Source organism: Chelonia mydas, chromosome 11, assembly GCF_015237465.2.
Source record: "Chelonia mydas isolate rCheMyd1 chromosome 11, rCheMyd1.pri.v2, whole genome shotgun sequence".
NCBI lineage: Eukaryota > Metazoa > Chordata > Testudines > Cheloniidae > Chelonia > Chelonia mydas.
Genome location: NC_051251.2, coordinates 46,536,721 through 46,559,418, shown reverse-complemented (window position 1 = coordinate 46,559,418; position 22,698 = coordinate 46,536,721). Strand labels below are relative to the sequence as shown.

Below are 22,698 nucleotides of genomic sequence, written 5' to 3'. Positions count from 1 at the left end.
GGGTCAAGGGGCCATCTGAAAGAGAAGCTGGCTAAGGCCCGACAGATGCTAATTCACAAAACCACCACCACCACACACAAATTCAGACAAAAATTTTTTAAAAATTGTCACAGGGGAAAAAAAATCATTTCTCTACCCACTCTGTGTAGCTAGCATCTATTCTGAAAAGGGTTCTTAGCAGATGGAACATGCAGAGCTACTGTAGGGGGACAGGGAACTCAGCCCTTTGCAGATCACACTCTTGTCTCTTTTCTTAGGAGAAGCCAGAGGAGTCACGACAGCTGTAATGTTACACCATTACCCAGCATTTTCAGTTTGAGGGAGAGATGGGCCTAGACTGAGGCTCCTACGGTTATGGAGTAGAGGGTGATCCCTTTGTAGGGATGGGGGACTGGTTACTTTCCACACAGTTCTCAGAATATGACCTAATTTAGCCCAGCGGACCTATTGTTTTTGCTGGGACGTTTGGGACATAGTGCATATTTTTAGTGACTCATCAGACAGCAGTTCCCAGTCTTCCATATGTGACAAATGGGACTTTGCCAGAGAGACTGGATTGTGCAACCATGTAAATGTTACACAGGTCTGTTCATCCCTAGGAATTAGCATCAGGGGTCATATTGGGGAAAAAAGGAATAAGGTAGCAGTATTCTTGCAAGCTCCACCCACAAAATAAGCTTCACCTATCTGGGAAGCAAAAGTGAGACATCTCTTTCAGTAGATTGCACAGATGTTCAAAATATAATAACAGGCCCGCGGCTGGACTCTGCTAGCCTCCTGGGGTTTGAGACCCCCTCTGAGAAGTTAAAATATATCCAAGAGCTCTGCTTGGCTCCTCAGGTGTGGTTTCCCTTTGGTGGGGCTCAGATACTTTGTTGGGCTCTGCTTGGCTCCTTCTTGATTGAGCCAATAAGTGCTACTGTTTTCCCAAATCCAAGCCACTCCCGATGCCAAAATGAGTTGAGCTATCACTCGGAATAAATGACATGCATCTTCAGAGTAGGATATTTCCTCCGCTTTCTTACACACTTTGATGAGCAGTGAAATAGTTAGCAATGTTGACATGTAAAGTATCATCACTGGCCTCTGATTTAACATCTACTGAGCTAAATGGATTTTTTCCCCATACCTCAGAGCTATTGTATTGGAAAATACAGTGGGGAGATTTTATATACACAGAGAACATGAAACAATGGGTGTTACCATACAGACTGCTGAACTGGAATTAATTTGCAACCTGGATACAATTAACTTAGGCTTGAATAGAGACTGGGAGTGGATGTGTCATTACACAAAGGAAAACTATTTCCCCATGTTTATTCCCCCTCCCCCCCCCCCACCCTGCTTCCTCACACTTTCTTGTCAGTTGCTGGAAATGGCCCACCTTGATTATCACTACAAAAGGTTCCCTCCCCCTCCTCCTCCCCCTTCCCCCCCCCCCCGCCCCGCTCTCCTGCTGGTAATAGCTCACCTTACCTGATCACTCTTGTTACAGCGTGTATGGTAACACACATTGTTTCATGTTCTCTGTGTATATAAATCTCCCCACTCTATTTTCCACTGAATGCATCCGATGAAGTGAGCTGTAGCTCACGAAAGCTTATGTGCAAATAAATTTGTTAGTCTCTAAGGTGCCACAAGTACTCCTTTTCTTTTATTTAGAGTTATGTTGAAGGCTTTAGGATCCAGCAGGATTCCCAGTTCCTGGCATGGCTTCAAACTCCCTACACACTTTTGACACAAGCTGGGCAGATTGTACCATTTGATGTTATAGTGACTGAGAGACAAAGCCAGTTCATACAAAGAAGTAGGCATCATATTCTGATCAAAGTGAATCTCAATTAATTTAAATCTGAGCTGTGATCTGAAATGTTTGCCATGAAATGTCATTTTTCCCCATAGTTACCAGCTTTTTCCTGAGCCATTGTAACATGACACTCTGCTAGTACGCAGCTTAGGTTTATTTTCATTTCAAATGGCAGTGATTTATTCTTCATTTATAATAGCCTGTCAAGGTTCCTTCCCCACTCTGAACTCTAGGGTACAGATGTGGGGACTTGCATGAAAACCTCCTAACCTTACTTTTACCAGCTTAGGTTAAAACTTCCCCAAGGTACAAACTATTTTACCCTTTGCCCTTGGACTTCCACTGCCACCACCAAACGTTTATCTGGGTTTATTTTATTAGGAAAGCGTTGTTTGAAAATGTCTTTCCCCCCAAAATCCTCCCAACCCTTGCACCCCACTTCCTGGGGAAGGTTTGGTAAAGATCCTCAACAGTTTGCATAGGTGACCACAGACCCAAACCCTTGGATCTTAAGAACCATGAAAAAAACATTCAGTTCTTGAAAAGAAGGATTTTAATAGAAGTAAAAAGTAAAAAAGAATCACCTCTGTGAAATCAGGATGGTAAATACCTTACAGGGTAATTAGATTCAAAACATAGAGAATCCCTCTAGGCCAAATCTTAAGTTACAAAAAGACACACAGACAGGAATATCCATTCTATTCAGCACAGCTTATTTTCTCAGCCATTTAAAGAAATCATAATCTAACGCATATCTAGCTAGATTACTTACTAAGTTCTAAGACTCCATTCCTGTTCTGTCCCCGGCAAAAGCATCACCCAGACAGACACACACCCTTTGTTTTTCTCCCTCCTCCCAGCTTTTGAAAGTATCTTGTCTCCTCATTGGTCATTTTGGGTCAGGTGCCAGCGAGGTTATCCTAGCTTCTTAACCCTTTACAGGTGAAAGGATTTTTCCTCTGGCCAGGAGGGATTTTAAAGGTGTTTACCCTTCCCTTTATATTTATGACATAGCCCATGGATGATAAGGAGAGAATAGCTCATAATTATGCCATGGTTGTTAAAGCAGGTTGTATGCAGGGAGGGTAGGTTCTGGTTTCTGTTGCTTTCAGCAACATTGTCACAAGATACCCAAAGAACAATCAAGAGAGCTGTGCCTAATCTCAGCTGAGGCTCTAATTTAGCAAAGTACTTGAGCATTTTAACTATAAGCATGTGCTAAAATCCCTCTCCGCGCAGTGAAGCACTTAGGCACCTCCTGAAGTGAAGGGCTGAATCAGGGCCTGAATTGCTTGGACACATCATTTTATTTCCACTGCAGCATATTCCACAGCTCCCTTTTTCTCTTTTAATTAATTTTATGCTAAAAATGTATTTCAAAGAAAGAATATGATGTTTAGTAATAAAATAATAAGATAAATAATTAATACTAAGAATCAATAAAAGATTGTCAGCCTGGGCTCTTAAATGTGTATTGAACTAAACTGATGTGATTCTCATAGCCCTACAGCCCCCTTCCAGGAGCCCCTCACTAGCAAGGAAAGAGCAGGACTGAGGGAAGACACTAATGGGGATAGCTTGCAAGGAAGCCAAGCTGTCCCCAGAGACACTCCCTGAAGTGGGGAAAGGAGGGGAGGAAGTGGATTTAAGGACAGAGCCAGTAGGGAGAGGGTGGTTATTTCCCTTGTACTACAACCATAGGGACCCTGCTCCTGTGTAGACTGTGGAACATCTATATAGAGTTTCGAAATTATGGAGAGAGGCAACTAAAAGAATGATGGATAATAATAATAATAATAATGACATTCAAAGTATATTGTGCAAAAAAACACGCACTTTGTTAGCAACTGTAAGCATCTAACTACAACCATACAAAATAAACAGTGTCAGCTATATACAACAAAGGATAAAACTTTAGAGGCTGAAATTCTGATTGCCACAAAGGGAGTTTAGCTGTGAAGGGAACTTTGCATAGGACTGGCCTATATTGTGCATAGCTCTCTCCAGTTGCATTAGTCCTTTACTTTCATAAACATCAAATTTATCCCAAAATTAAAAATAAAAATACATTAAAATGCATAATAAATAAAATAATATGCCAGATCCTCAGCTGGTGTCAATGAAAAACATAACTCCTTTGAAGCCTTAGGTCAATTTGGGTTGATTATTGGTAACTTCTTACCACAGTCATAATATTGGCAGAATGCCCTCCATCAAAAAGATGTCTCCAGGATGGATGTAGATGATGCTGAGTGGGTTTTTTTAACTTTCATTTTGTTTTAAAGTGATGTTTTGTCCTCTACAGGAAGTTCTGTAGCTGTTGAGAACTTAAATCCTCTCCTTTGAAAATTATTACTGCAGTTATATGTGGCCATATGATGGTTCCAACAGTGTGTGCAGGGGAAAATACTCAAATCAATGTTCCCCCTATGCTATATGTATCTCTTGAAGCCAGATCCACAAACAGCCTTTAAATCATTTAGTGTGGTCTGGTCTGGATGTAAATGTTGAGGAAGCCAAACAGACTTGTCTTATAGTTTCTGAGAAACTACCACTAGTTCAAAATTATTTATCCTGAAAGCAGGATGACCTCTACTTACGTCAGTGCAGATAGATTCCTGGTTTTGTACTGGAATTTGTAGGAGACATAAGGGATAGATGAAATGGCTCAGGAAAAAAAAAACACTCTGACCTTGAACCATTTGTACAGCACAACTCAGATTGAAATTATTATAAAGTTCAGCAAGGTTCAAATAAATTTTGTTTCTTTCTAGTTTCCGGAAGGGGCTGCAACCAGAGATGCCAAAATACCACAAAAACTGTGCTCTGATCAGCTGCCTCTGGGAGCAGATACTCCAGAAATCGTGCAGGAGAACCCGTTCTTACAAGATTTCTACCTCTTTTTTTTTCAAGGGGTTGAAAGTCTGAATAAACTTTGAGGCATCTCAACCTTTAAAAGCACATTCAAATCGGAACTCCTAACCCTTAGAAGCATCCTTCCCCCAAACCAAATAGTGATGCTTCTATATACAAATAAGGGGGGAGGGTTGTACACTTGCACATATACACACTCACATCCGAATATATAAGAAATCTTTCTCTATATGTATATATACACACATACATAAATCATACACATGTGCACCCACACCACTATACACACGCACACATCAAGCAGTCACATGTAAATACATTCACATACACACAATTGTAACAAGACATACCGTTTCTGGGAAAGCTTTAAGACTTCATTTTTGAAAATAATTCTAACTTTGCAAAAAAAATCAGAAATAAGATACATGCCTACTTTAACCAAAGAATGAGCCAAGTGCTATGATCTCATGTACCAATTATTTGAGTGTGTCAATGTTCTTTCCATTGCATGGTTAAAATTTCACTGATACTTGCTGCAATAATAAATAGCAATAAAAAATGATTTATTTGGAGTTGTATTGTAAGCATTGTATGAAAAGAGATAACAGGCATGCACTGATTTGTTTACAATAACATTTTCTATAAATCGGAGAGGTGTCTTTATTCTCTGTTTGTTTTTGATTTAGTGCTGCAACAGGGCTCTGTTTACAAAAGGAAATACGAGTCTATTTAGAAAGAACTGCAATATGGGAGAGCAGCCAAGGTGAGTTTGTTTTAAATTAAGGCCTAGCAACCCTGATGTGCTGTGTGCCACTGAGTTAGGGAAAGGTTAGAGACTGAGAGCCAGATCCTTCTGGGTAGTGTGGCTACTTTGAGCTGCACAGCCACTGTATTCTGGCTTGAATACCTATGTGTACAGCTCTGGAAGGATCACCCCTCAACTACCATTGACGTCAGTGGGAACTGAAGGTGCTCAGCACTTCTCAGGAAGTGCTCAGAACCTTGAAAGATTGAATCCTAAAAGAACTGAGATGGAATTTCTTTGCTTAGAGACTAGTTATAAGTATAGACAGCAAACAACCTATTAGGGCAATGAGAACAAATCTGAATTATATTTAAAACATGCTCAAGGAGATTTCCCTCCATTTAAAGAGGGAAATAATATTAAAGGGGACTGGTAACACAAAAAGTGAAAATAGATCCAGCTGGTTTTTTTCTAGACTCTTATGATTCCATGTTTACTAATGCACCTAGAAATTTGTCTAACAAACCCTTCCCACCAATTCATTTGTGTGTTTCCAGAGAGGAGAATACCCATTGATCTTTGGTTAGGTTCTTATTTGCTCCCCTACCCTGTGGATTGTAGAACCAGTGGCCAGAACTATGGCCTTTATGATCCCAGTTGGTATAGAGGATCTGTTATTATTATCCTTATTTATAATGGGACTAATTTGCTACTTACTCACAAAGTGTTATCTCCAGAAATGGCATTTCAGGAGGTGGAATTATAGCTCACTAGAAGCAAGGTATCACTTTTAGGAGAACCCATTTCTTTTTCTTGTATATATGTTACTCATGGGCCCAATTCTGCTACCCTTATTCATGTTGAGTAGTTCCATACCCCACAATTCTGTTGAGATCAGTGGGATTTCTCACAGGGTAAAGAACTACTCATTGTTAGCAAAGATGGTAACTGGGCCCTCTGTCATTAAATGGAAATTTAAAAACACTCCTATATAAAACTAATCTGTAAATTGCAGCATAAAATTTGTCAGCAGGAATAATGCAAAGTTATATTTATAGAAAATTGGAAATCAACCTTTGTAAATGGACTGGAATCTTTCAAAAAAGCTTTTAGAATGGCAATAGTGAAAACTGATTGGGAAATTTGTCAACTGCATTACAGTAATGGCACAGTAACAGTAAACTGAGCTAATCTTGGATCACTCACTCTGTTGACAGGCCTTTATTATGGAGTGGTACTAATCTTTCCGTAGGTAGGTAGCTCTCCGTTATAAGCTTGATTTTTAACCCCCACCTCAGAGGAGAAAAGAAGCTGATCATCCTAAAATTGTACATGCTGCATCTGACCCAAAGGCCATTTTTCAGGGAAGTTTGGTTAAATAAAAACAGATAAAGAGTTTTAAATTATGATATTTTGAAGATTTTGCTGAGATTTACTCTTTAAAAATAATTCTAGTGTTTTCTTTGGCTCATCGTGTCTCCAAAATGGCTTGGTCTAGAAACTCCAGATTTGCTTTAGCAGCCTTGTGGAGGCACAGGTATGTGACTAAGCATGTCCTGGCCCCAAATCATCAACTCTCCCAGGAAAACTTCTGAGGGGAGTCTTTGGTGGGAGGACAAGCTCCACAAAGACTTTGTGGTCAGGGCAGAGACAGAACAGACACTATATGCTTCAGCAGAGAACTAGAGAATGGCCCTCCTACCGTGTAGCCCCTAGTGTTATTAAGTTCTGCACTGCAACTGACCTGGTTCCCTCTAGGAACTGGAGGACCAAGAACTCTGTTAGTTTAACTTAACTCCACAGATTTCCCCACAATATCCCATTGATGAAGGAGAGGGTGTGTGGAAGGGGCAGCTGGGACCACCCACAACCCACAGAGGCAACTGAGCCCTCATTCCATGTGCAACAAGGAGATTCACATGTAGGGTGGATTGCTGGCCCTACTGAAGTCAGTGGGAGTTGTGCTATTGACTCGAGTGGGGTCAGGATTTGCATAGATTCACAGGTCTTTGCTGTGAACACATGTATGGCCCATGATCTGGCATTAAGTGCTGTGAGCTTAATGCTGATTTTCTTTTCTTTGAATGCACTTATTTATTAAAACCATATTGCAAAAGACAGGCCTTTTGTTCCCATACCCCAGTCTTGTGATTTAGAAGATACATTGTTACTTACCTGGGGATGAGTGTTCATTCATAATAACTAGTGATGCTGGTGTGGGTCTTCTTTTCCTGATCTGTGAAAAAACAGAGGCCCAAGCAGAGCCATTAAAGATACCCACTACCCTACATCCAAAACAAAGTACAAGACGTCAGGAGTCTTATTGAACAATGTAAGTGGTAAAAGCAAGCACACGGAAAACAGCTTTAAAAATACTGTCTTCATAACTGTGAGTGTAATAATGATCAGAATCAATTCAGGTGCAACATACTGCAGGATCAGTGTCATTGGGTGGGATTTTCAAAAACCCCAGTGTTTTTTAGGAGTACAAGCCCCAGAGAAAGACCAAGTCACCTGAGTCACTTAAGGTATGTCTACGCTGCACACTCTTTCCGGCAGCATGTAAAGTTCAGGCACTGCACACCCCACTAGCATTGGCATAAATAGCAGTGTAGATGGTGAGGCATTGCTTAGGCAAGTGGAACAAAGATACACCATCCCTGAACCCTGTGGGTAAGTACCCGACACGACGCCCTACTCACCAAACAATACCTCTCCCATCTACACAGCTATCTGGAGCAGTCTAGTGTCCTGCTGCATCCCTTCTGCTGGAGTTTTTGCATGCCGCAGGGAAAGGCTCTGGTAGCACTGCTCTGCTGGAGCTTTTCCCTGCCGCAGAGGAAGGTTCCAGCAGTGGGGAAAGGCTCTGGGAAGGGGAAGGGAGTAGGGAAAGGCTCCAGCAGCTCCCAGCTACCAAGCCTTTCCCCACTGCCTTCCCCCTGTAAGAGCTTTTCACTGATGCATGTAGTTACACACTGCAGTGTGGACAAAGCCTGCTTTTCACTGTGGTAGGCAGCTACACGTACCCTACCTGCCACCACAAGTGGTGTGCAGTGCAGACATAGTCTGAGGTATTTTTGAAAATATAACCCCTTATCTCTACTTCTGGGAAAGAACCTAAGTTGCTATGCGAGCATGGATTTCTAGCACTGCCATAGTTATCACCAACAATGATTAATTTAAATCTCTTTTTTTACCCTTTCTATCATTGATGTTGCACTGATTGTGAAGCATGTAAGCAGAGCAAAGAAATAATAACTAGATAAATAATGTCAGTGTATACAGGAACATTAAAAAAATGCCTATCTATTTCCAAGCAATTTTTTTAAAAAAATACCTAATACTAATATTTCCAAAAGGAAATTTCTTAAGCATGCTCTATTGCAGCTGTTTATATATATAAATCTGAATAGTCATTGTATGAGTTTCTTTTTAGTTAAAATCTTCACAATTTCTCTTGTGGATCCATTAACATCCAACAGGAATGTTAGACAATTAACTAACATGATGTTGGAATAGTCTCCAATAATGGACGTATTAGTGAAGAAAGCTTTTCTAAACTTTATATCACAGCCCCCAGGCTATTGGCACTTATGCAGTGGAATATAATAGTGTACTCAAGAATATTTAACCCAGACACCATTTTGAGATAATCTCTTTGTCAATGTGTTGGCCCTTTTTTAATTACTTAGGGAACATCGTAAATAGCTAGGGCCCAATTCTGCTCTCAGTGGGGGAAATCCACAGTAACTCAATAAGGTTCAGACAGTTACTCCAGATTTTATTGATGTAATTTCTTCAAACATCTAAAATAAAACTAGAGGGCACCTATCCCATAAATTAAAAGTACAGCATAATCAAAAGGACTTCCCATAAATGTGGGGCAGAACTTGGCTCATAATATTTTACAGCCCACAGGAATTTAGTTAAGAGCCCAATTCTGCAGTCCTTGAAGGCAATAACTTTCATTGGTTTCAAAAGGTGGTGGACCAGGTCTTGCTCAAGTTAATAGAAGGATCATTCTCAAAGTTATAAATATATTTTAGTTAAACCATCTCTGGGCAGGTTGAAGGCCTCAGGAAGTTCTTTGTTTTTACCCTCCTCCATCTCCCCTTCCTCCATGGCCGCCAACAACAACTCATCTCTTCCTGGCAAAGCCCGCCTCCTCTTAGGAGACATTACATCAGAAGATAAGGAAACAAGATGTCTGTCCTCCAGATGTAAATGATTACACTGCCATCACTCTACAGTGGAATTGTCAAAGCCCTATTACATCTTTCGTATCATTTAAAACTAGACATATCAAAACAACAGTAAATGTACAATGGGGAACAATGATATAGTAACAGAGATGGACTAGACCAACTCATGGGTATTATACACCTCTGTCTTCTAGGATTTTATGGTATCGTTCCTTATATATAGAAGTAGCTCTACACATCTGTATTTATACGTATAACTAACGAGAGGTCTGCCTGTAATAAATGCAGGTTTGGACAGTATATAAATTTACAGGCAAGTCAGATTCGGCTGTCATATATATTTGTACAGTATAGCTGTATTTTTGAGTGTGCGCATGTATATATAGTCACACATATAGCCATATCCACATACATATGCATGAAATACTTAGCAAACAGTAACAGTGATGTAAAGAATTCAGCATGAAAAGTCTTAAAATGTGGGGGAATAACTCAATAAATTACTATCTTTCAGCATTTAAATGATTTGCTCCAACACCAAAATAAATTGCAAGCAGGCTATCTCCTAACCAGGCTGTGCAATATTCCCCTTAAATACTAATTATCAAATGTATATTTTGTTGTATATGAAACAATACATTTCAGCTAATTTTCCCATATTGATTCAGCTCGAAATTATGTATTCATATAAAGTGTGCTTATCTCTTGTGCAAAACATGTTAAAAGAATAAAGTCAGACACTAATATATACTTAGAAAGACCTGTGCAAGTTAAAATGTGCATTCTCACAATAGGGCAAATCCTGCCCTGTGTTACATTGGCTATCCCAGCATAACTACACTGATTTCCATGGATTTAATCTAAATTTACACCAGCGTAAACTGGAGAAGAATTTCGGCCATGAATATTACCTAGTGTCATCCCACACCCAGTCCCCCAAGTAGTGAAAGACACCTGTCTTCCTTACCTGTTCAGCTGCTACAGGATCTATTTGACTCTGAAATAATGGCACAGCAAATTGGATCTTTTTAGGACTGTTTGGCTCCATAATAATGATGAGGAGACTCAGAAGAGAAAAGAGCCCAGACTACAAGAAATCAGAGAGTCACCTCAGTGATTATTCCCTGGTGCACTCCCTAAAGCCACACTGAATGCTTCCTAATAACAGCTGTTAACTCCCGAGTTAGCAAGTGAATCTGCAGGACCTGAGCAATCCCTTATTCCATATCCACAGTGATGCCTCTGGCTGGCTCTGTTTTCCCCCACCCCCCCTTCCAATCTTTCAGATCCTCTCCGCACAAAGCTGAAAGGAACAATAAGCTAATTGTGTACCAGGTCACTTCTACATATGCCAAGCATTCACTCAGAAGCTAATTGAAAATGCAATACTAGCCTTGCATGGCCTGGTGCCCTGGGATTTGAAAAAGAGGATCTACCCACTGTACATTACTAACTGGCTGCTCAGAAGTGCAGCGCAAGCTCCCTCTGAGTATTGCTGATGGGCCCTTAATTATTGATGAACACAAATCCGGAAGTTTTGTGATTTTGGGGGTGGAGGCAGCAGGAGAGCTGGGTGGAATGTAATAATTCCGTCTCTTTTATAGTATTTACAGAATGCCTCCCTCCTCTTGTGCATCCAACAGCTCCCCTTGCTTCTTTCAAAGCCCTCTTTAAAACATGCTTCTTCCAGGAAGCTTTTCAGTGACAATTCTACATAAACAGCTCCACTTCTTTGCTCCTGACCCATTAGCTGATGGATTATGTGGGCCAGCCCCATATTGTCAGTCTCAGCTTTCGGACTGTACACTCTTTGGAGCAAGGACTGTGCCTTCCTCTAAGTTTACGGAGCATCTAGCAGGAGCTTGATAAATAATTGCAATAATAATACCTTGTGAATCTAATTTGTTTTTACTCCGCATTTCACCGGCATACAAAAACAGTAGAGGAGGAGCATATTCAGAAATCAGTGACCAGAGCTATCCATTTTGCTTGGATTATGTGACCTCTGAATGGAGGCGTGCTGTAGCTGTTGCAACAACGTTTCCTGGGCTAAAAACTGCAGCTATGGCCAGAGACTCCAACTGACAGTTCATGGAGCAAAGGAGTGGGTGTGAGCCTGCAGCTGAAAATGATGCAGTCGGTCTCCTGTGGCATGTAGCCACCAACTAGGGAGAAAGAGAGAGAGTGAGATGAGGAATGAACAACAGTTTAAAGAAGACATAGACAGGCTCAGAGACATACTGGAACAACTTTAGATAGGATGAAGATTAATGTAGTTTAGGGCTTGAGAATGAATGAAGGACAGTTAGATTAGGTACATGGAGTGACTGTGAATGATTTGGATAAGGAAGGAGAGTGACTGCAAGATGAAGTGAGGAAACAATTTAGTTCAAGCCAAGGACTAAAGGAATTTAATTTTTAACCAAAGGTAGGTCTGTACTGCAAAGTTCAGATCTGAATTTCCCCCTAGTTTAACAACATTCAAATCTGAGGTAATGGACTGAAATAGAGAGGGGGGAAGCTGTAGAGTTCAGCTGCATTTGAACATCACCAAAATTCAGAGGTGCTTGGAGCTGTGACTGAGTTTTAACACCACGGCTGGGATTTTCAAAAGTATGCTTCATTAGCCTAACTCTATTCCCATGTAAGTCAATAGGCATGTTACTATTGATTTCAATGGAGCAGAGTTAGAACATATAGAAAATACAAACAGAACTAGAGGTAACCAAAAACCATACTATCCTTAAACACAATCGTAAATCAGAAAGTCAGGAATGGACCATCTGTTTGGCTTAGATGTATATAAGTGACAATGCAGTAACTTCATGCTGTGGCCATGGATTTGGATGTTTACCTCAAGCAGGAAAGTAATGATGGACGGCCCAGTGGGTAGGGCATTAGTTTATATCTGGGTTCAATTCCCTGCTCTGCCTCAGTATTCTTGCATGACCTTGGGCAAGCCACTTAGTCTCTCCGTGCCTTGGTTTTCCATCTCAAAAATGGGGATAACGGTACTTCCCTTCCTCAGAGTGTTGTTTGATTTCAAGCCTAGATACCTTGGTGGATCTGGGTCATAAGCCCATAGAATGTGAACAAGAACTAGCCAACCAAACACCGTAGAGAGAATGCTCAGTATCACCTCAGAGCCCTGACCCTCCCCGTCCGGTGTCCCATCTCCATCTGAGGCCATGTCTTAATGCTTCATAGGAAGGAGACAAAAAAACCCAGAATACGCTGGGGGAAAAACTTCCTCACTTACCCCTGAAGGTGACTTGCTGAAGCCCTGACTCATAAGATTTTAGGAATATTAGACATGAACGAGAAGGAACACCCAGGGTTGCCCGTCCCTTCCCCCACCATCACAAGCAACATCATCACACAATCCCACTCATAAATTTTCCATCGCTTTCTTAAATCTAAGTAAGTTGTTTGCCCCCAAAACTTCTTTGGGGAGACTGTTCTATTTTGGGAAGTTCTATGACATGTGTTATACAGGAGGCCAAACCAGATGATCACAATGGTCCCACTTGACTTTGAATCTATTAAGCCTCACTCTCTGAGGGCTAGAAATCTTCTTCTCATTTCCAACCTGAACTTATTGATGACCTTCAATAAATACCCATGTGTTTTTGTGCCAACATTGTCCTTTAACTTAAATAGCTTTTCACCCTCCTCTGGTGTTTACACACACACACTTACTTCTTTATAGAGAGCAATCCAATTCCCTCTGAGCCTAGGCTAAACAAGGCAAATTCTTCCCCTTTCCTCTCATAATATAGACCCCCACCACATTCAACTAACCATCCTAATAGCTCTTCTCTGTACTTGTTCCATTTGAATACATCTTTCTTGAACATGTACACAATATTGCAAATGAGGTCATGCCAGTGCCTTGTATTAAGGCATTAATACTTCTCTATCTCTTATCTATGCCTTTCCTTAATCATGCTAGGATTGCATTTGCCTTTTTTGCAGCTGCATCACATAGGTGGCTCAAAGTCATCCTGTGATTAACCAACACACCCCGATATCTGATAAACCACTATTTCGTTTTGAAAACTCTGGCATTCAGAAAGACAGTAAAAACAATGTTTAAGTGAGATCTAGTATCTTCTAACGTCTGCTAGGGGCCACTGCTGGAGGCCAGTCTGATTCAGTATGGCAATTTCTATGTTCACTTTAAAAAAAGGCCAATCGGTCACATTTGTGAGACTGAAGGAGAGGTGATGAACAGAGCCTGAGGTCTGTGTTCATCTCTCCTGGGGAAGTAAATGTGTCCAGTACATTTCTGGTGGTTTGACTACTTCTCAAAATGATTAGTATCTAAATGACTCAAACGTCTTACCTAAGTATGACACTGCCACTTTCCTTATCAGACCCCTTTGGTAATTTTCCAGTGTAGTGCTCTGTCTTTCTGAACCTATTCTTAGGATCTAGGTTTATCGCATATTGTAGCATAAGGTGTTATAAATTGGGAGTTTAAATGGACCTTAGTGGGGTTTTCAAGAAGTAGAACATACAATAATAGCCCTATACCCAGTTAGCAGAGAGTTTATCAAAAGGAAACATTCATACCAGTAGGGAGACCTGACTCTGAGCTCTTATATACCTGTGTAACTCCTCAGCTTCATCAGTGTTACCCGTAATTTATAGCACTGTCAGTGAGATCACAGGCAGGTGCTTAGTCCACAAAGAGGACTTGCATTTTCTATGGCCTGCATGGTATCCTGGATTAGAGCTGAAAGTATACCTAAGCACTGCCCAATCTTTTAGCTCAGCAGCTGACTGCTGTTTTTAGTATTCACGCTGCACTTTACTGTTTTAGTTTCCTTCATGATTCAGCTAAAACTGCCAATAAAAGAAAAAACAAATTTCAATAATCAAAAATCACTATTTAGTTTAAGGATATTTCCCCATCTGTGCTCTCTCTTATACTGAAGCTGTGAACCTGCATAGTGGATGTGACTTTTTTGTGCCCCTTACTGTAATCAAGCTATCAAAGTTGGATAGCTCTATGGATCTTTATGATTTTCATTTGACATGTTTTTATTCTTTTGGGAGACGTAGTTGCATTAGCCATAGATTTAGGCCCCTCCATATTATTAAAAATGAAACTCAGCAAAAATTAACTTTAAACACTGCAACCCTAAAGGGGTTTGTCCTCTGGTCTCTTTTCAGACCCTTCCTCTGGCCTTTATCCTATCTTCTCAGCTTGAGCCTTCTCTGACTCAAGATTTTTAGACACCAGATTGGTAAAGTGAAAAAGCAAGGACCACTTTGAAAATTACAGTCCTCAAGGCTTCACCTCCAGGGAGCATGATCCAATTTCTCTGAAGCCAATGCAGGGAAGTGTAAATTACACTTCTGTGAACCTCCAAGGTCTTTTGTACTGCAGGGAGGATTCAGCTTGAGGGAGGGCAGGTGTTGTTTACACTGTACCTTCTCTCAGGGTTCCTGTCAGAGGACAGCTTTGTAGCTTGGTAGCAGCTCCATTAGTGGGAGCCCTTGCAAAGAGGTGGTGAATCAGTTTCCTTGTCAGGTACTCTGGCCATGCTCTCGTCATACCTAGAACTATTCACTTCGGGTCCATGATAGACCCCAATGCAGTTCCCAAGTGCATGGAAAGCTGTAGCCATTTTGCACAGCTGCAAGCTCCCACAATAGGAGGTTTGGGGGCATTCGGCTAGGGCTTATGCTGGCTTTGTAAAGCCTTATGCTTTCTCTCCCCTTGTGTCCTTTTATTCTAATGTTCCATCCAAACATTGTATTAGCAAATAAGGAAATGTTCCTGTGATATGAGTCTGGAGTCTTACTTTAATGCCCAGTGCATGGATAGCCACAGCACAACCCCCTCTTCTGTTGGCTATGGCCTGAACATGGAGAATAAATTACATACTCACCCCTACAGATGATCCCTCTAGGCGTGGGGACACGTTGGCAGCATGGGTGCAGGAAAGCCTGCTTTACTGCTACCTATGCTGTACCTGGCCGGTGAATAAACAGATTTCATACTCCAGGATTCTCACTCTGGCATTTTTATAATCACTAAACAGACACAAATATATTAAAAAAAAAAAAAAAAGAAGAAGCTGAGCACTCAGACTTGTTCCCAATCACACTTTGGAAACACAGTGGGGAAAAGAAAAAAAACGGATTTAAACTCTGACGAAGTGAGAATGTAGAGCAGATGGCGTCTGTTTTGGCAGCAATAAATGCTGCAGCAGGCCGGCAAAGTTGTAGGACAGAAATCTGTATTGAGCATACACAGAGGCCAGTGTTACGTGCCAAGAGGCTTTTGTTTGTCCAGTAGCAGCTTGGTCGGGTCTCTCCTGAAACATGTCTTTCCTTCTCCGGTATTTCGCCATTATACTACAATGTTCATGCATACCTATGTGCCACATGAGTACATGGATTCATGTGTTAGCCTAATAGAAATTTCATTTCATAAACTGCTATTTCTACTTATTAAAGGTCTGTGGGTGAGGGTGAATAATTCCTAGGACAGTACAAATAATAATCAGCTTTACAGTAATGTTAATTTGATAGCTAAGAATTGATACTATATCTTTAAATTAAAGTCATTTTACTGGGATTAACAGCTCTCCAGGCTGTCAGGTAATATACAAACATTTACTGATAAATGCTTTCTGCTGTCGTCTGCAGAATCAGCAAGGCCAGGTTATAGGAAATGAGCTAGATAAATGAGACACAGACTCATTAGGCAGCCAAAAGACCCATGTCTACTATGGACTATATTTCAACATTGTAGAGATTAACATATTGGTAATTTAGTTTTGTATATTTATTTCAGCTGGAAATCATGATAGATTTTTGTCCATTAGTGAGAAAATAGTAAACCTAATGTATTTTCCAATAAACAAAACCCACGTTGCCAGTCAATGCAGACTTAAAATGAAGTCATATTACCTCCAGTGCAGACTAAATCATTAATACAAAATTTTACATCGTATCTTTGCGTTAAACAATGCAGATACAAAACTGAGCTCCCATTGTTGTTTTCAATAATTTTTTTTACGATATTAAGGTTAAAATACAACTGGCAAATATTGCAAGGGAGAAACTACCACAATTTCAGAATGTAAACTGGGATACAGAGTCTACAAACAATAGGGTACCAAATTCTGAAGCCATTTAAAAATCATTGGAACTTTTGAGATCTCATTGGACTCTGACAAGACACCACTTCGAGGCTGCTGTATTGTTTTTTTAAAATGTATTATGCTCCTCACCTACAATGTGCAGGATCAAGCCCCAAGCTGTGGGCCTGTACAGTTTGGAAGAAATTTGAAGAATGGAGGCAGAAATCCCAAACTCTTAGCAACATAACTTGCCTGCTTTTAATAGCCTATATTCCCATTAACTGAATGAAAAGCATGTACTACAATCAACCCAGCTCTTCTCCCCAATTCAAATTCAAGAGCTTTATAAAATTCAAACCCCAAGAGTTTTAAACATTGCTATGAAAACCACTTCTCCTTGCTCTGCTTTTCATGGTACCAGTCTTTGTAAAACTGCACCCATTCATAAACAAACACTTGCTGCACTCTCTCAGAAGAGTAAATCAGCTACATGGTTTGCATTTTGTCATGATCATAGTGTCAGCATATGAAGGTATGCTTGTGAAGGTATTCATTTGTCCACTGCAAAGAAAAAGGCAAGCCTTTCATTAATTATGCATATTTAAAAGTTTTTCTTAAACTAGAATTAGCCTAGTCACTGTCTAATCTCCAGCACAAGATATTTCTCTCCCAAATCATTTTCCGTTTCTCTACTATGTCCAAATAAAAGCATGGAAATGACTATGTGTAATTTTATAGAAAAATAAAACAGAATAACTGCAGAATACACAAATGAGTCATAGTAAGACACTTAGGGATAGCAGCAACATTTTGAAAAATAAACTCATTTTTAGGGAAGCAGAAAATAATTTCTTAACCTTCATAGTTTTAGAAATAATTATAAGACTGGCATCCACCGCTAAATGCTTCATACTCAGCAAAGCAGCTACTCCCATGCCCAGACAATGCTTAGCTGTCAATATGCTGTCCTCTTACTACAGTAATTCAATTACTAACCATTATACTGTGTGTAGATAAATTCACTGAGCTGGTCCTCCCCCTTTAGGCTGTTGGGGAGGGAGAAAAATATCTGTAAAATAGGTAAATCTACCGCATGGTGCTTTACCCCAGGAAACATCTCAGAGGTGTGCTGTGTACAACTTATTTTCAGACTGCCAATTCCTTGCTCCTCCTCTTTTTAAAATGATGCCATGGTGCTTACCATTACACTACTGTGGCTGGGGTTTATTTTGCACTGTTAACTGGATCGAGTTACATTCTAAGGGCCAGATTCTGAATTCCATTATACCAATGTCAATCTGGAGTAAAATCTGGTTGTCCGCTTTCACTGGGCATCAAATATTATGCTATAGTTTCATTTGTTGTTATGCTTAGAGTGCTGAAGACAATAAAACTATACAGGTTATATTGTACTGTAGACGGCTGGAGGACGACGGTGCCATTTTGGGACAACTTTTGCAGTTTCAAAATTTTTTATTCCACATTGGAATGAAACAAAAGCTTTCAAAGTTTTCTCAGAACAGAATTTTGTTGAAATGGATGATTTTAGCCTGAAAAGCCAAGGTTTTTTATTGGAATTGGTCAGCAGTGACCAGAGAGTCCTGAATCTCAAACACCATCCCAATAGAAATTTCATTGTTTCAATGAAACTGCACATTTAGATGAAATTTCATTTAATCCAAAATGTTCTGACCAGCTCTAGATTTTTGAGCAGGAGCCATTTGATTGGTAGTTCACAAAAGCCATTGGACACAGACCCTGCCCCACAAGGCTAGATTGATTCACATTTGTCAATGGCTGAACTAGGTCACTGAGGATCTAAGTTAATTTCTCTTGTCAGAAGAGACACCAACCAGGATTGGTTTACAGCAACCCAGGCTTCTAGACACCTCATGACATGGGGCACCTCTTGTTGTGTCCAACTCTAGAATATTAAGAGCCAACCCACAAAAGAACCTACCACTAAGCTGCTGAGGAGCCTGCCACCACTCATCTTTGGGCATAGTGGGGTGCAACAGGATGGCCAGTCTTCCCACTATGAGCAATGGCAGAAACAGCAGCAGGGTCCTCTTTCCCTGCCTCCTCCCCCCCCCCCCCTTAGCAGCAGCAGGGGCACCTCCTCTCCCTCACAGAGAGGCAACAGAAATGGCTGTAGAGAGCCCTTCACAGTGTTTACCTCAGATATATCTACTTGGGGGGTGGGGGAGGAGGCTAGGTCCAGCTTCCTCCTCTGACCACAAACAGAGTCATCTGCTGGGTTGATGTTGGCAGTGCTCCCCGAAGCACTGGGTCATGGTGTTATCATCCAGGAGCAGACAGGCCTGAGACAGTTCACATCTTTTTGAGCTATTGTTCCTGGCTGTTCGAATACTCAGACGTACGTCATTGCATCAGTTGATCTCTGGTCACATCTTAAAGCTTTTGCATCCAAGAGGGCTAGAAACGTACTTTATTAAAATGGAAGACGAGATTCTGATGTAACCCTGTGACTCCAGGAGCTGGGGCCCTAACCTATAATGGCTATGCCTTAAGATAGTCTTTTCACTAGCACTCACCAGTCTGTAGCAGTTGCTGTGCTCTAAAGTTCTTGGTCAAGATTTGCAGTCACCTTAGAAATTCAGCTGCCCAGTTCCCATCCAAATTCCTAAGGTGGTTTTGCAAAAATCAGCCCTTGGTTTTATTTCTTTACTGACTAGCAGTCAACAAGCCACTATCACAAGGAAGCTTTGGAAATGATCTCTGGTAGTTATTACAAATGTATTCACAGTGAATTTAACTGATAAATTCACTAAGCCATTAATATAATTGTGTCACTCAGCATATGATATCAGATTGCAAGACTGGCAGGAAAAGACAACATTGATTTGTGATGAACGGGAGCTATTTCAATCATTTAGACAAAATAAAATGCATCCTCCTTCACAAAGTCAGGGTTTTTCCATTACATTTGAAGTGGCATTACCAATTGGTAATGCACCAAAGCAAAGGATGTTTCCTGTAATAAATGACAGCTGTTTTTAAGACATAAGCAGAAGTTGTCAGTAAAAGTTGAGATACAAGTTAGGATTAATTTGCATGACAGCAGTGGTGAGTTTTATGAATGAATATTAAAAAACCTCATTTCTTAAAAAATGCCATTGAGTTGGAAAACATTAATGATCGATAGCCCTAAAAGAGGGTGAAGTTCATAGAATCATAAGAACGGTCAGACCAAAGGTCCATCTACCCCAGTATTCTGTCTTCTGACAGTGGCCAATGCCAGATGCCCCAGGGGGAATGAACAGATCAGGTAATCATCAGGTGATCTATTCCCTGTATCTCATTCCCAGCTTCTGGCAAACAGAGGCCAGGGACACCATCGGTGCCCATCCTGGCTAATAGCCATTGATGGACCTATCCTCCATGAATTTATCTGGTTCTTTTTTGAACATAGGACTGGAAAGGACCTTGAGAGGTCTCCTAGTCCAGTCCCCTGCACTAAAGGCAGTACCATCAGGATTATAGGCAGCTGAACAGTTTACTTGTCAGTTTCTGTGTAGTTTAGTATAGTATATCTATTTAAAATTGCACCAGAACCTCACTAATCTGGCTTCTGTCAACAGAATGAAAAATTGGTACCGTCTCCACCTTCCAGCAAATGTTAAACAGCATATTCTGTACGAGTGAGATCCCACATTCGTATAGGTTCTGACCTACAAACCCTAAGTAGACTGGGTTCTTCCTAGCTGAAGGACCAGCACACGCTCCCTGACCTGCTCCCACAGCAGAGATCACACTGTCCTACCAAGCGAGGGGACTGCTGTCAGAATGTTCTCTCTGAGAGCCCCTTTCCTTTGGGGTGCTCTCCTCCACCCTGGTCTGCAATAGCTCAAACTTGCTGACATTCCAGACATGCTGCCATTTAAGCAGCATTGGAAAGAGATTGATGCAGCTGGGGATGGGAATTTGGTTTGGGGGAAGAGTGTGATGTGGGAATTTTAATTTATATTGGGTCTACTGAATAGTCAGATGTAGTTGGAGTGACGCAAGGGAGGGGAAGAAGGTGGTCCACTGCTATTCTGATTGCTTGGGTAAATTTACTTTCTTGTGTTTTTAAACTGACATCAAGGGTGCACAAAGCTCTGTCTGGATGTTCTCTGGAGTGGAGTTTTGAAATGTAAATAGAGTATTTGGGCATGCAGGTTATGAAATAAAGCAGAGCCCCACTGCAAGTTATATCCTTACACTAACTCCCTCTGGCAGCATTTATGCCCTGCCATTTATATTTCAACATGTAAACATCTAGGGTGGCTTTTCAAGAATGCTCTACATTCATCAGTGGGACCAAATTTCAAAAGAGCTTAGCCCCCAGCAGTTTCCATTGATAACAAATGGGAATTACAGGGTGAAGAACTTCTTTTAAAATCTGGTTCTTGGTGCCCTTAGATTTACCTCACGCATTTCTTAAGTGTCCGGTAAATTCAGTATATGAGGCCTTCTGCAGCCCCCAGACTTAAGTTATCTATTGTGATGCTACTCTTCTGGTCCACATGTCCTCATTTTCTAAGGAGGACTGTCATTTGATCTAAAATCGATGTTTTTAAGCAAAAAAGTAGAATGCACAAAATGACATGAAAAAACATACCTGACTGCATCAATGTAAAAAAAAAAAAAAACACTGGCAAAGACTATATGTAGGCAAAATAAATATTTTATTGGTTTAATATTCCTGGTTTTAGAAAATCAGCCCTTACGTGTGTCTTCCAAACACATTCATAAATCTTTCAGATAAGCCTTTTTATAGAATATTGTTATACCTTAACAATTCTTTGATTGAGACTGACACAATATAAACATTTTTAATAGCTGGAAATGACAAAGGCACAAAGGAGAATCCCGGCAACATTCAGACATTGTGTTACACATCCACTAAACGTCCATCTGACCACAAAAAAAAAAAGAAAAGAAAAACCAACAACACATATGAACCCCATTTAATTCCAATTTTATCCATTGGAACAAATACATTTTCATGGCCTAAGCTACAATACAACCAGTGAAGGGTGTGTGGGGGGTTAATTTACTTCAATCTCCCCATAATACAACCAAGGTCACCCATCCACTCCAAGTCGCACATCCCCATTACTTTTCCAAGAGCAGTCTCTTTATTGTATTTTGCTTAATAAAAGACAGAAAAGAACTTCTCTTGATATAACCGAGAAGTAGTCAACACATACACCTAGACAGTGTTTAACATAAGGCACATTTCCAAGGAGGGGGAGGACTAGTAAGGAAGCAAAATAAAATTAAAGTTATCTTCTGCACAAAGATAAAGCTTTCAGTGTAAGAACTTTAAGTAGTTTTAGGTAACCTCATATCATTCTACCACTCTGCTAGTAGTAACCTCCCCAAGAGTTAATAGAAATTTTTACAACAGAATTTTTCTTCTTTTGAAGTGGCACTAAGTAACAGCAGTGGAAACAATTATTGGTTGTTTCAAGCTCTCAAAGTGAATCAGTTATTGCACAGTAAATACCTCATAGAGGTCAGTGTTTTTTATTTAAAAAAGCTAGGCTGAAGATGTAGTTATTTATAAATTGGTTAGATCAAGTTTCATGACACACCTCTCCACAAAGAAATAAACTACATACAAATTAACAATAGGGACGTACAAATAAATATTAGGTCTTTCAAATGGCCATAGTTTTCTTGATAGTTTATGGAAAGTAGTAAACTAAGCAAAGTTTCTAAATCACTATATATGGACTCAAGAAGAAAAAATAAGGGATGCATCATAGAACTAAGCATTGTATACAGTAGCCTATCTCAGCCGCTGAAGTGAAGCCCAAGTACATAAACGGATGCCTTCACCAGTGTACATCATCCAAGAGCAGAATTCCACAGCTTTGCTGGTCCACATGCCTACCCTTTGGAGAAAGAAAAGGCAATGAAATATCTACAATTTAAGAGCAAGACTAGATTCATGAAGGA

General features: G+C 40.4%; 2 protein-coding genes across 16 annotated transcripts in view; both read right to left on the bottom strand.

Annotated features, from left to right (window-relative positions):
* The window catches only part of PPP1R1C (protein phosphatase 1 regulatory inhibitor subunit 1C), an 89,351-nt gene extending 72,793 nt beyond the window's left edge, over positions 1-16,558 (bottom strand). For 2 of the 6 annotated variants that reach the window (XM_037913101.2, XM_043525650.1), the window contains exons 1-2: positions 10,596-10,876; positions 7,602-7,662 (exon numbers count right to left, since the gene is read on the bottom strand). In XM_037913101.2, coding sequence (XP_037769029.1) covers positions 7,602-7,662; positions 10,596-10,676 — 142 coding nt within the window. In that variant the 5' untranslated portion in view covers positions 10,677-10,876. Of the gene's footprint in view, positions 1-7,601; positions 7,663-8,128; positions 8,247-10,595; positions 10,879-15,528 lie in introns of those variants that run through there. The other 4 variants (XM_037913100.2, XM_043525648.1, XM_037913099.2 and 1 more) reach the window with 4 other exon arrangements.
* A 4,842-nt stretch (positions 16,559-21,400) lies between these two features.
* Positions 21,401-22,698, bottom strand: part of ITPRID2 (ITPR interacting domain containing 2) — a 60,509-nt gene continuing 59,211 nt past the window's right edge. For 6 of the 10 annotated variants that reach the window (XM_037912097.2, XM_037912093.2, XM_043525068.1 and 3 more), the window contains one exon: positions 21,401-22,634. The gene's annotated coding sequence lies outside the window, so the exon portion shown is untranslated. The remainder of the gene's footprint in view (positions 22,635-22,698) is intronic. The other 4 variants (XM_043525069.1, XM_043525070.1, XM_037912095.2 and 1 more) reach the window with 1 other exon arrangement.